We start from the raw sequence: 14,219 nt of genomic DNA, 5'->3' as shown, positions 1-14,219 counted from the left end.
AGGTGCAGCTAGTTCTGGAGCACAAGTCTTCAGCACTACAGCTGGGATGTTGTCAGGGCCCATAGCCTTTGCTGTATCCAGTGCACTCAGCCGCTTCTTGATATCACGTGGAGTGAATCGAATTGGCCGAAGACTGGCTTCCGTGATGGTGGGGATATCGGGAGGAGGCTGAGATGGATCATCCACTCGGCACTTCTGGCTGAAGATGGTTGCAAACGCTTCAGCCTTGTCTTTTGCACTCACGTGCTGGACTCCGCCATCATTGAGGATGGGGATGTTTGCAGAGCCTCCTCCTCCCGTTAGTTGTTTAATTGTCCACCACCATTCACGACTGGATGTGGCAGGACTGCTGAGCTTTGATCTGATCCGTTGGTTGTGGAATCGCTTAGCTCTGTCTATAGCATGTTGCTTCCGCTGTTTAGCATGCATGTAGTCCTGAGTTGTAGCTTCACCAGGTTGGCACCTCATTTTTAGGTACACCTGGTGCTGCTCCTGGCATGCTCTTCTACACTCCTCATTGAACCAGGGTTGATCCCCTGGCTTGTTGGTAATGGTAGAGTGAGGAATATGCCGGGCCATGAGGTTACAGATTGTGCTGGAATACAATTCTGCTGCTGCTGATGGCCCACAGCGCCTCATGGATGCCCAGTTTTGAGCTGCTAGATCTGTTCTGAATCTATCCCATTTAGCACGGTGGTAGTGCCACACAACACGTTGGATGGTGTCCTCAGTGCGAAGACGGGACTTCATCTCCACGAGGACTGTGCGGTGGTCACTCCTACCAATACTGTCATGGACAGATGCATTTGCGACAGGTAGATTGGTGAGGACGAGGTCAAGTAAGTTTTTCCCTCGTGTTGGTTCGCTCACCACCTGCCGCAGGCCCAGTCTGGCAGCTATGTTCTTCAGGACTCGGCCAGCTCGGTCAGTAGTGGTGCTACCGAGCCACTCTTGGTGATGGACATTGAAGTCCCCCACCCAGAGTACATTCTGTGCCCTTGCTACCCTCCGTGCTTCCTCCAAGTGGTGCTCAACATGGAGGAGGACTGATTCATCAGCTGAGGGAGGGCGGTAGGTGGTAATCAGCAGGAGGTTTCCTTGCCCATGTTTGACCTGATGCCATGAGATTTCATGGGTTCCAGAGTCAATGTTGAGGACGCCCAGGGCCACTCCCTCCTGACTGTATATCACTGTACCGCCACCTCTGGTGGGTCTGTCCTGCCGGTGGGACAGGACATACCCAGGGATGGTGATGGAAGAGTCTGGGACGTTGGCTGAAAGATATGATTCTGTAAGTATGGCTATGTCAGGCTGTTGCTTGACTAGTCTGTGGGACAGCTCTCCCAATTTTGGCACAACTCCCCAGATGTTAGTAAGGAGGACCTTGCAGGTGACACTAAGCTCGGAGGCACAGTAATTTGTGTGGCTGGGAACAGGATTTTACAAAGGGACATAACAAACGTTAGGAAGTGATGCTTCAGTTGTACAGAGCCTTGGTCAGATCCTGTCTGGAGTACTGCATTCAGTTTTGGGCATCAAACCTCAGGAAAAACATTGGCCTTGAAGGGAGTACAGAACAGACTCACCAGAATACTACCAGGGCTTAAAGAGTTAAATTATCAAGATAGGTTGCATAACCTTGGTTTGCATACCTGTTAGTAGGTTAAGGGGCAATCTATTCAAAGTCTTTAAAACGATAAAGCAAATTGATAGGGTAGATACAGAGAAACTATTTCTTAAAATAGTTACAATCTTAAAATTAGAGCTGGGCCATTTAGGCATGAAATCAGGAAGCATTTTTAAAATTCACACAAAGGGTAGTGGAAATCTGGAACATTATCCCCCAAAAAAAGCTGTGGATGCTGGGTCAATTCAATTTTTCAAGACTGAGATCAATAGATTTCTGCTGGGTAAGGATATCAAGCAAAATGGAGCAAAGGCAGGTCAATGCAGTGAGGCACTGTTCAGCCATGATCTAATTGAATAGAAGAGCAAGCACAAGAGGCTGAATGGCCTACTCCAGTTCATGTTTTTCTATGCCATATATTCTTAAATAACATCCTTTGAGAGATGAACCCAAATTCTAATGTGCAGCATGCTATTTTATATAGTACAATCTCCTCATCCCCCTACATGCAACCAGTGAAATAATACTATTTAGGCTTGTGTATAAATATCGGTTTATCTTCAGTAACTTCAATGTTTAAAGCATCAGAAGGAATACTGAAAGCACAGCCCTCAAACTCAACTCCCTCACAAACTCAACACCTCCACAAAGCCCACCACTTGCTTCAACTCTTCTCACCCAGCTTTCCCCCCCATGGCTCTATGCTTGTCAACATGAACCTCTCCCATGCTTCTAGTATTATTCCCAACCCTTTCAAAAAAGGGCTCATCACCCCTTTTAAATGTCCACCCTCAGCCAATACATTTTCCTCAAACTACTATGTCTTAATTTGACTGTCTCTAAAGGTGCTTGAATACAATGTTACCCATCATGCTCACTTCATCCTGTTCCAATCCCATTTCTAAACACACAGCACTGAGACCACTGTGGTCAAACATGGCACATTGTCCTTATTTGCCACCTTTATCACTCTTGACCATTCTATTCTTCCCCATCACCTCCCCTCTGCAGAGGATCTCCACAGCAATGTACTCTCAGCTCCCACTTGGCCCAATGCAGTTTCTGCTCCCGTGCTCAGGTGTCACTTCCATTGGCTCAGCTTCTACATGTATGACAATATCCAGCACCATCAACTTGAATGTCATTTCTAAACTAGCCAACTGCAAACCCTGGAAGAGTGGAAATTTTCAACTCAACATTGACCAAACTAATGTCATTCTATCTGGCACAGAACAGCACTGACATGAATCCAGCTCCATCAGCCTCCTCAAGTGTTGGTTCAGGCTGTATCTAGTGAGGTGCAACCCTGCCATTCCATTGAACCCTTATCAATCTTTGTTGCAAATAGTGCATCTTCCACTGTCTGAGTATGCCTCTACCTCCTCCATCTCCATGTCTTTATAACTTCAAGGATTGAGTTCTCAAACTACAGCTAACTAAGAACCCTCAGCCAGAGTTTTCTCATCCACACACACACAACCTATCCTCATCAAGCTCTACTGGCTCCCTGTGCCCCAGCAAATCCACTTTAAAATTCTCACACCAATTTTCAAATGCCCTATATTTGGAATCATAGAAAGTTACGGCACAGAAGGAGGCCATTTGGCCCATTGTGTCCTTGCCAGCCAAAAAAAAGAGCTATCAAGCTTAGTCCCACTTTCTAGCACTTGGCCCTAGCCCTGTAGGTTACATCACTTCAAGTGCTCACCCAAGTACTTTTTAAATGAGTTGAGGGTTTCTGCCTCTACCACCCTTTCAGGCGGTGAATTCCAGAGCCCCACCAACCTCTGGATGAAAAAAATTCTCCTTAGCTCCCCTCTAATCCTTCTACCAATTACTTTAAATCTATGCCCTCTGGTCACTGACCCCTCTGCTAAGGGAAATAGAGTGGATAGGGAGAACCTATCTAGTCCAGTCATAATTTTATATACCTCAATTAAATCTCCCCTCAGCCTCCTTTGTTCCAAAGAAAACCACCACAGCCTATCAAATCTTCTCATAGCTAAAATCCTCCAGCCCTGGCAACATCCTCATAAATCTCCTCTGTACTCTCTCGAGTGCAATCTCATCTTCCCTGTAATGTGGTGACCAGAACTCTAATCAGTATTCAAGCTGTGGCCTAACCACTGTTTTATACAGTTCTAGTATAACCTCCCTGCTCTTATATTCTATGCTTCAGCTAATAAAGGAACGTATCCCATATGTCTTTTTAAACCACCTTAATCTACCTATTCTGCTACCTTCAGGGATCTATGGACATGCACTCCATGGTCCCTTTGTTCATCTACACCTCTCAGTATCCTCCCATTTATTGTGTACTCCCTTGCCTTGTTTGCTCTCCCCAAATGCATTACCTCACACTTCTCCGGATTGAATTCTATTTGCCACTTGTCTGCCCACCTGACCAGTCCATTCATATCTTCCTGCAGTCTACAGCTTTCCTCCTCACCATCAACCACACGGCCAATTTTTGTATCATCTGCAAACTTCTTGATCAAGCCCCCCACATTCAAGTCCAAATCATTAATATATACCACAAAAAGCAAGAGACCTAGTACTGAGCCTTGTGGGACCCCACTGGAAGCAGCCTTCCAGTCGTAAAAACACCAGTCAACCATTACCATTTGCTTCCTGCCAGTGAGCCAATTTTGGATCCAACTAGCCACTTCCCCTCGGATCCCATGGGCTTTTACTTTTTTGCCCAGTCTGCCATGTGGGACCTTGTCAAAAGCTTTGCTAAAATCCACGTACACTACATCAAACGCAACATCCTCATCGACCCTCCTTGTTACCTCCTCAAAAAATCCAATCAAGTTTGTCAGACACGACCTTCCCGTAACTAATCCATGCTGACTTTCCTTGATTAACCTGTACCTTTCTAAAATAACAATTTATGCTGCCCCTCAGAATCTATTCCAATAACTTGCCCACCACCGAGGTTAGATTGACTGGCCTATAACTACTCGGTCTATCGCTTTCTCCCTTTTTAAGCAACGGTACAACGTTAGCAATCCTCCAATCTTACGGCACCACGCCTGTAGCCAGGGAGGATTGGAAAATTATGGTCAGAGCCTCCGCTATTTCCTCCCTTCCTTCCTTCTCTACGGCCTGGGATACATTTCATTCGGGCCTGGCGATTTATCTAATTTCAAAGATGCTAATCCCCTTAATACTTCCTCTCACTATGTTTATCCGATCCAATTTTCACACTCCTCAACTACAATGTTTGCATCATCCCCCTTTTGTGAAGACAGATGCAAAGTATTCATTAATAACCATACCCACATCATCTTCCTCCATACATCGGTTACCCTTTTGGTCTCATAGGCCTCACTCTTTCCTTAATTATCCTCTTGCTCTTAATGTATTTATAAAACATTTTTGGGTTTTCCTTAATTTTACTTGCCAGTATTTTTTCGTGCCCTCTCTTTGTTTTCCTAATTTCCTTTTTAATTTCACTCCTGCACTTTCTATACTCCTCTAGGCTTTCTGCAGTATTGAGTTCTCGGTGTCTGACATAAGCTTCCCTTTTTTTGCCTTATCTTACCCTGTATGCTCCTTGTCATCCAGGGGGCTCTAGATTTGGCAGTCCTACCCTTTTTCTTTGTGGGAACATGTTTACTCTGAACCCCTTGAATCTCCCCCTTGAACACCTCCCACTGCTCTGACACTGATTTACCCTCAAGTAGCTGTTTCCAGTCCACTTTTGCTAAAATCACTTCTCAGATTAGTAAAATTGGCCTTTCCCCAATTGAGAACTTTTACTCCTGTTCTGTCTTTGTCCTTTTCCATAACTATACGAAAACTAAATGGAATTATAATCACTACCAGCAAAATGCTCTCCCACTGATACTCCTTCCACCTGCCCAGCTTCATTCCCTAAAGAAATCCAGAACTGCCCCCCCTCTTGTTGGGCTTGATAAAAGTTCTCCTAATTTTAGCATTTAAAAAAAAATGCTAGCCCAGCCAGCACCTTGCATTCTGTTCAACTGCAGTTTGTTACTTGTTCCCCATTCTATTTGAAACTCATTTTTCTACCATGGAACCATAATCATGCCACTATCACAACAAAATGGTCTACATGGTATCTTGGAACAGCAGAGGATAATCTTGAGGGAAAATCCCTCAAGATTGTCATATACATGTCCAGTACAGCTGGACATCAGTTGGGAGTGAGAACTGAATGCTTTCTACATATTTGCATCATCTCTAACACCATTTCACATCAAGCGCACAGATGTTAGGAACCTGTGTCATGTGTTTCACTAGTAGCTACAAACAGCACATAATGGGACAATAACTTGTAAGACTCGAAAATGAGGGAGCTCTGGAGATCACCATCTTGTATACAAGTGTGCTTTGACTAACGTTTCTGTTATCACTCAGTAAAAAAGTTTCCATATGGAGGCTTCATACTTAGATACATTTGGACCACAAAATTCTTCCAATTTCTGGACTGCACATATGGCCCCAAAATTGTAAGTTTTTTTCCCCCCCAAAAATATAGTTTACTATTCCACCCCTTCCCATGCCTTTCAAAATAACCATTCTACGTGTGAGTGCCAATAAATGTGGGCACATAATTAGACCAAAAAGGGCATACATGAACTGTCTATTAGGGGGAACTGGTTAGTGACAAAAAATGGGGCCCCTAAAAGATGCCCTTCTTTACCCCAGGGGTGCTGGAGATCAAAGGGATCACCCACACCAGATTTCAGTTAACTCAGCACAGACCAATGATAGAATCCAAGATCTTCCTGATCTGTATGGCTCATTCCACAATCATCAGTCCATTTAGCAACTGGGGAAGCAACAACTCTACATTTTAAAGAAGATGTAGGTTGAATAAAATATCAAGGCAAGCAAGAAATTGGTTTGAGCTATCTATTCCACCTTGTGTCAAATGAATTACTCTAGGAGTGCATCTTCAATGTCTTTCAAAGTTACTTTGGTAATTACACCTCTGAACTTTTTGCATAAGTTTCAAATATACTGTCCTACACATTCTTGCACCTCCCTGCATTGACATCAAGACTCACTGCACAATGTCTAATCTTACCCTAATCTAGTTACCCTTTCCCATGACTAACCATGAAACACTGTAAATAACTATCTTCCTTTCCTCATATAATCTACATGTTCTAAAAACTTAAAAATTACCCAACCATCACTTCTATTTATCTGGTCATCTCTTTTCCACCTTGGTATCCTATCCTACAATCCATGGTTAATCAAGTTTCAATTTTTAAAAATTACTTGTCCACATCAAGTCAAGGTCCAACTCTTTCAAGCTGAAGTCGACTAAGAGACCCTCCACTCCATCTCAGAAAATAGCTAGCTATGGCTGACATTAACCCCATGTAAGGAATCTTACAAAACCAGGTTATAGTCCAACAGTTTTATTTGAAAATCACAAGCTTTCGGAGATTATCTCCTTCGTCAGGTGACGAAGGAGATAATCACCTGATAGAGGAGATAATCTCCGAAAGCTTGTGATTTTCAAATAAAACTGTTGGACTATAACCTGGTGTTGTAAGATTCCTTACATTTGCCCACCCCAGTCCATCACCAGCATCTCCACATCATTAACCCCATGTGATCAGTTTGAACTCTCCATGTTTCCAGCAATGTTTAAAAAAAAGATTAAAAATTAATCTCAGACAAGAGCTAAAGCAAAAAAAAACTCTACACAGTTGTGAATGAAGTACAAAATTGTTTCTAATCTATTAAAATACAAACATAAATAGGAGCAGGAGTAGGCCACAAAGCCTCTCCAGCCTGCTCTGCCATTCAATAAGATTATGGTTGATCTTCGACCTAGAATCATAGCATCGTAACAGCACAGGAGGCCACCATTCGGCCCGAGCCTTCTCTTAGTAAGAGAAATCCAGTTAGTCCCATTACCCCGCCGCCCTGCAAATGTTTTCCCTTCAAATATTTATCCAATTCCTTTTTGAAAGCCACAACTGAATCTGCATCCACCACCCTTTCAGGCAATGCATCCAGATCATAACTACTTGCTGTGTAAAAAAGTTTATCCCCACGTCACCTTTGGCAAAAGAAACAATCACCTTAAATCTGTGTCCTCTGGTTCGCAACCCTTCTGCCAATGGGAACAGTTTCTCTTTATTTACTTTATCTAAACTAGTCATGATTTTGACCACATCTATCAAATCTTCTCTCAACCTTCTCTGCTTTAAGCAGAACAACCCCAGCTTCTCCAGTCTATCCACACATCTGAAGTTCCTCAACCCTGGAATCATTCTAGACAATCTTTCCTGCACCCTCTTAAGGCCTTCACATCCTTCCTAAAGAGCAGTGCCCAGAATTGGACAGAAAACTCCAGTTGTGGCCAAACCAGTGTTTTGTAAAGGTTCGATGTGGAGATGCCAGTGATGGACTGGGGTGGACAAATGTAAGGAGTCTTACAACACCAGGTTATAGTCCAACAGTTTTATTTGAAATCACAAGCTTTCGGAGCTTTCCTCCATCACCTGACGAAGTATACCTCCTGTATGCTTTTTTAACAGCTTTCTCAATCCGCCCTGCCACCTTCAAAGATTTGTGCATATATACCCCCAGGTCTCTCTGTTCCTGCACCCACTTTGGAATTGTACCATTTAGTTTATATTGCCGCTCCACATTCTTCCTGCCAAAATGTATCACTTCTCTGCATTAAATTCCATCTGCCAAGTGTCCGCCCATTCCACCAGCCTACGTCCTCTTGAAGTCTATTACTATCCTCCTCACTGTTTACTACACTTCCAAGTTTTATGTCATCTGCAAATTTTGAAATTGTGCCTTGTACACCCAAGTCCAAGTCATTAATATATATCAAAAAAGCAGCAGTCCTAGTGCAGACCCTGGGGAACATCACTGCATACCTTCCTCCAGCCAATTTCTATGCTGCCACTGCCCCTTTTATTTCATGGGCTTCAATTTTGCAGACAAGCCTATTATGTAACACTTCAAACACCTTTTGAAAGTCCATATACACATCAACCACATTGCTCTCATCAACCCTCTGTTACCTCATGAAAAAAACTCAATCAAGTTAGTTAAACACAATTGGCCTTCAACAAATCTGTGCTGACTTTCCTTTATTAATCCACACTTGTCCAGGTGACTTAATTTTGTCCCAGATTATCATTTCTAAAAGCTTTCCCACCACTGAGGTTAAACTGACAGGCCTGTAATACCTCAATTCCACTTGCCCACCCGATCCCCATATCCCTTGATTCCCCTAGAGTCCAAAAATCTATCAATCTCAGTCTTGAATATACTTAATGATTGGGCAATTTCTCCTTATCTCAGACCTAAATGGCCAACCCTTTATCCTGAGACAATGCCCCCTAGTTCTAGACTCTCCAGCCAGGGAAAGCCTCCACCCTGTCAAGCCCTCAAAATTCATGTGTTTCAATGGGATCACCTCTCATTCTTCTAAACTCCAGAGAGTATAGACCCATTCTACTCAATAAAACAGAAAATGCTGGCAAGATGCCAATCATCTTCAGTTTAAAAAAACGGGGTAACCATTCAGGTTTAGGCCAAACATAACCTGCCTATTCTCAGGCATGCATATTTTAAGCATTTTACTTTTATTTCCAGCGTATCTTTTAGTCAACACAATTTATTTAAATCTGTTAACATTTGATAATGTATCACAAACTCTTGCTACAGTTATCGACACCTTCACTGTCCCTTGTTGTTTTTGCTGGAGTTAGAACACCACATGCTGCAAATTCAAACTTATAATCCAATCAATAGACCACTCACCGCGCCCAATAGCTTGCCGACATCGGCGTCACAATGCGCCAACCATCCAATCACCGCAGGGATTTATAATTTATGCGCGTCTCTGGGGAACGTGACGTCGACACGGCGGGTAATTCGAAAAATCATTGCTTCAGTGCGCGTGCGCACTTTCTCCCGACTACACGCCGCTTGTTTTCTTTTAGTATTTTGATTTAATTTTTTCAAGAAGCGGGAGACGGTTAAAAAGATCTCCCCCCCCACTCAACACTAATAATGAGCCAAGACTACCTCCGCTTTAAAGTGAAATCAGTCCATCTAGTTTCGTATTGGCAAAACTTCGTATTTGGTTAGAAAAATAATTCCTTACCATTGCTGCGTTGAATTCTAACAATAAGGCCCACTTTCAATCGCGCGAAATTATCAGCCATTCTTTTGCACAATCGCATTAAAACCACACAAACACCCCCCGCCGGCAGCACCGTCCAAACCGAACAACTTTTAAAACAGTGCGCGCCGAATTCTAAAGAGTGAGCATGCGCGACAATGTCGTCACACGCCGGAAACTCTTAAAGGGACATTTAAAGGTAAGGGTGGGCTTGTCGGCTGTAATGCAGAAGGTACAATTCTGTTCATCAGTGAGATGTGTGGGAGCGGGGCTGTCCCTTTAAGAATGCAGGTCCCTTTGTAGCAAAACACCGACCTGTCGAGGAGAATCAGAGGACAATTATGTGTTTTGGTGAATGTTAAAAATCAAAAGAAATGTGGAATGGATTAAAATTGTACATAAAAATGTTTTAAATGTAATTTTACAATTTTATGAATAAAGGGAATGTGCAACAAAATTAATTACTGTGGAATAAATGAAATTGTATATCTTAAAGGGAGTAGTATAATAATTTGTATTTATAATAAATTTTCTGTTTGGCTACGAGTGAAGCATTGTGAGCGAGAGGACATAGATATAAGATTAATTGTAAGATATTTAAGACAAAGAGCAGGAGAAACTTTTTCACACAGAGGGTTGTCAGGTTGTGGAATGCACTACTGGTGCTAGTGATAGAAACATGTCAACATTAAGAATAGGTTAGCTACATGGTTGAAGGAAAGGGGAATAAAGGGATATAGGAACACAGAGGGGGAGGGGGTGCACAGCATTCACTCAATCAATCAAATCCTCCTTGGCCCCAAATATTGTTACCCTCCTCTGTTGCACCTCTTCCAGCATAACTATCATCATCAAAGGGTATTGTTTGACCTTCATGCCCTTACATAGGATTGCATAGAGTCTACAGCAGAGAAACAGACCATTTGGCCCATCTGGTCTATGCTGATGTTCATGCTTTGCTCCACACGAGCCTCCTCCGACCCCTTGCCAACCTTCAACAGCTGCTCTTAAATTCAATAAAACTAAAGAGTCAAAATTCCTCAAGGTACCTCATGAACTCTTGAACTCTTCCTGTGGTAATGTTGCTGAAAAAACAATGTAAGCTACCATGTTGATGGTAAACTGGGTAGTGCTGTGGGTTAGACACTGGTCTTTAACCTCTGGGACTTGGGATCAAATTCAACCTAGATAGACTGTAAAGGCCTCATATGAAATTAGTCTTAATCTAGTTTCTAGTGGGCATGGGCTTACAGCACAAAATTGGCACAATTTATCATATCTAAGTTTGCCGATGACACAAAGATTGGTGGCATTGTAAGCAGTGTAGATGAAAACATAAAATTACAAAGCGATATTGATAGATTAGGTGAATGGGCAAAACTGTGGCAAATGGAATTCAATGTAGACAAATGTGAGATCATCCACTTTGGATCAAAAAAGGATAGAACAGGGTACTTTCTAAATGGTAAAAAGTTAAAAACAGTGGATATCCAAAGGGACTTAGGGGTTCATGTACATGGATCATTGAAGTGTTATGAACAGGTGCAGAAAATAATAAGGCTAATGGAATGCTGGCCTTTATATCTGGAGGACTAGAGTACAAGGGGGCAGAAGTTATACTGCAGCTATACAAAACCCTGGTTAGACCGCACCTGGAGTACTGTGAGCAGTTCTGGGCACCGCACCTACAGAAGGACATATTGGCTTTGGAGGGAGTGCAGCGTAGGTTTACTAGAATGATACCCGGACTTCAAGGGTTAAGTTACAAGGAGAGATTACACAAATTGGGGTTGTATTCTCTAGAGTTTCAAAGGTTAAAGGGTGATCTGATCGAAGTTTATAAGATATTAAGAGGAACGGATAGGGTGGATAGAGAGAATCTATTTCCGCTGGTTGGGAATGCTAGGAGTAGGGGGCACAGTCTAAAAATTAGAGCCAGACCTTTCAGGAGTGAGATTAGAAAACATTTCTACACACAAAGGGTGGTAGAAGTTTGGAACTCTCTTCCGCAAACGGAAATTGATACTAGCTCAATTGCAAAATTTAAATTTGAAATAGATAGCTTTTTGGCAACCAAAGGTATTAAGGGATATGGGCCAAAGGCAGGTATATGGAGTTAGATCACAGATCAGCCACGATCTTATCAAATGGCAAGCAGGCACGAGGGGCTGAATGGCCTACTCCTGTTCCTATGTTCCTATGTTCCTAAATAGCAATGATACTCAAACAGGACCGTGGATGATTGTTGTGGGAATTGGGCTGCAGCACATTGTTAAGGTACAGCAGAGCAAGCTTTACTCTGTATCTGGATTTGCTATATGAGACCTAGGAACTTGATGCTGACATTGGGTGCCTAGGTTCCTCAGTGCTAACATCCCTCATCTCAATGAGCACAAAAAAGAAAGAAAAAGATCAAACAAGGTAAAAGCACGATATCTTCAACTTTTTCTGAGGTAATTTTGCTGAAAAACAATGGGGTAGCAATGAAATTAACATCTCTCCTGTAAAGTAGATTTATGGGCAGAGTATTTGTGAAAATTTCTTCTTTCTCCCTCCTTTAATTTGATTAGCATGTTGTGTGTAATAGCACATGACTGCCATAGGGTGGCACAAGATGCCTACTCTAAATGTATTTGTCCTTCTTTAAATCATCTGTACTAGCTTAGAATATCCTTGCTTATTGTGCGCATTTTTGGGTAGATTCAAGTTGGCTGTAAGAGGAAAATAGGAAGGGGATGAGTTGAGCTGAATCCCTGACCCTAGAAATACCCACTACATTTTTCTTCTGGATGCAGTATTGGTAACTAGCAACACTCAACAAAATACTGCCTGCTGTATGGAAATGGTATTAAAACACTCAATGGCCAAGGTGGAATTTCCCACTTTTGTCACTTCTGAACTGCCTCTCCAAATGAACGCTGGTATAAAATAGGCATTCAGGATTGCTAGAAGGCTGCATCAGGTGGAAGTACTGTTCGAGTTAACCTTGTTGGCATTTAGTATTTGCTGTCAGTTAACTGCAGAATACTCTCTGGAATGTTTTTTGTATTTATTTCCAGCTGAAACTTGCTGAAAGGTTCAGTATTGCTTCTTGTACTGTCTCGTTTCCTTTTTGGGACATTTAGGCATTTATCTAGGATGTCCATCAGCCAGTCAATCCTGATTCACCACATCCATCATCAACAACAACTTGCATTTATATAGCGCCTTTAACAAATACCACCCCTGTTCTTTAGATACGGGGATGGTGCCAGAGGACTGGAGAATTGCAAATGTTACACCCTTGTTCAAATAAGGGTGTAAGGATAAACCCAGCAACTACAGGCAAGTCAGTTTAACCTCAGTAGTGGGGAAACTTTTAGAAACGATAATCTGGGACAAAATTAACAGTCACTTGGATAATTGTAGATTAATTAAGGAATGTCAACACGGATTTGTTAAAGGCAAATCGTGTTTAACCAACTTGATTGAGTTTTTTGATGAGGTAACAGAGAGGGTCGATGAGGGCAATGCGGTTGATGTGGTATATATGGACTTCCAAAAGCATTTGATAAAGTGCTGGATAATAGGCTTGTTATCAAAGTTGAAGCCCATGGAATAAAAGGGGCAGTGGCAGCATGGATATAAAATTGGCTAAGTGACAGGAGACAGAAAATAGTGGTGAATGGTTGTTTTTTGGACTGGAGGGAGGTATACAGTGGTGTTCCCCAGGGGTCGGTACTAGGACCACTGCTTTTTTTGATATATATTAATGACTTGGACTTGGGTGTACAGGGCACAATTTCAAAATTTGCAGATGACACAAAACTTGGGATTGTAGTGAACAGTGAGGAGGATAGTGATAGACTTCAAGAGGACATAGACAGACTAGTGGAATGGGCGAAGAAGTGGCAGATGAAATTCAACGCAGAAAAGTGTGAAGTGATACATTTCGGTAGGAAGAATGAGGAGAGGCAATATAAATTAAAGGGTACAATTCTAAAAGGGGTGCAGGAACAGAGAGATCTGGGGGTATATGGTATTATTGAAGGTGGCAGGGCAGGTTGAGAAAGCGGTTAAGAAAGCATATGGGATCCTGGGCTTTATAAATAGAGGCATAGTGTACAAAAGCAAGGAGGTTATGATGAACCTTTATAAAACACTGATTTGGCCACATCTGGACTATTGTGTCCAGGTCTGGGCACCACACTTTAGGAAGGATGTGAAGGCCTTAGAGAGTGTGCTGAAGAGATTTACTAGAACGGTACCAGGGATGAGGGACTTCAGTTACATGGATAGACTGGTGAAGCTGTGGTTGTTCTCCTTAGAGCAGAGAAGGTTGAGAGGAGATTTAATAGAGGTATTCAAAATCATGAAGGGCCTGGACAGAGTAAATAGAGAGAAACCGTTCCCATTGGCGGAGGGGTCGAGAACCAGAGGACATAGATTTAAATTGATTGGTAAAAGAACCAA

At 42.5% G+C, this 14,219-nt stretch overlaps 1 protein-coding gene across 2 annotated transcripts in view; it reads right to left on the bottom strand.

Annotated features, from left to right (window-relative positions):
- The window catches only part of kif2c (kinesin family member 2C), a 66,470-nt gene extending 56,589 nt beyond the window's left edge, over positions 1-9,881 (bottom strand). For both annotated transcript variants that reach the window (XM_067989685.1, XM_067989684.1), the window contains exon 1: positions 9,750-9,881. In XM_067989685.1, coding sequence (XP_067845786.1) covers positions 9,750-9,828 — 79 coding nt within the window. In that variant the 5' untranslated portion in view covers positions 9,829-9,881. The remainder of the gene's footprint in view (positions 1-9,749) is intronic.
- Between the last annotated feature and the right edge of the window lie 4,338 nt (positions 9,882-14,219).

Source organism: Heptranchias perlo, chromosome 9, assembly GCF_035084215.1.
Source record: "Heptranchias perlo isolate sHepPer1 chromosome 9, sHepPer1.hap1, whole genome shotgun sequence".
Taxonomy (NCBI): domain Eukaryota; kingdom Metazoa; phylum Chordata; class Chondrichthyes; order Hexanchiformes; family Hexanchidae; genus Heptranchias; species Heptranchias perlo.
This window is presented reverse-complemented; position numbering and strand designations above follow the sequence as displayed.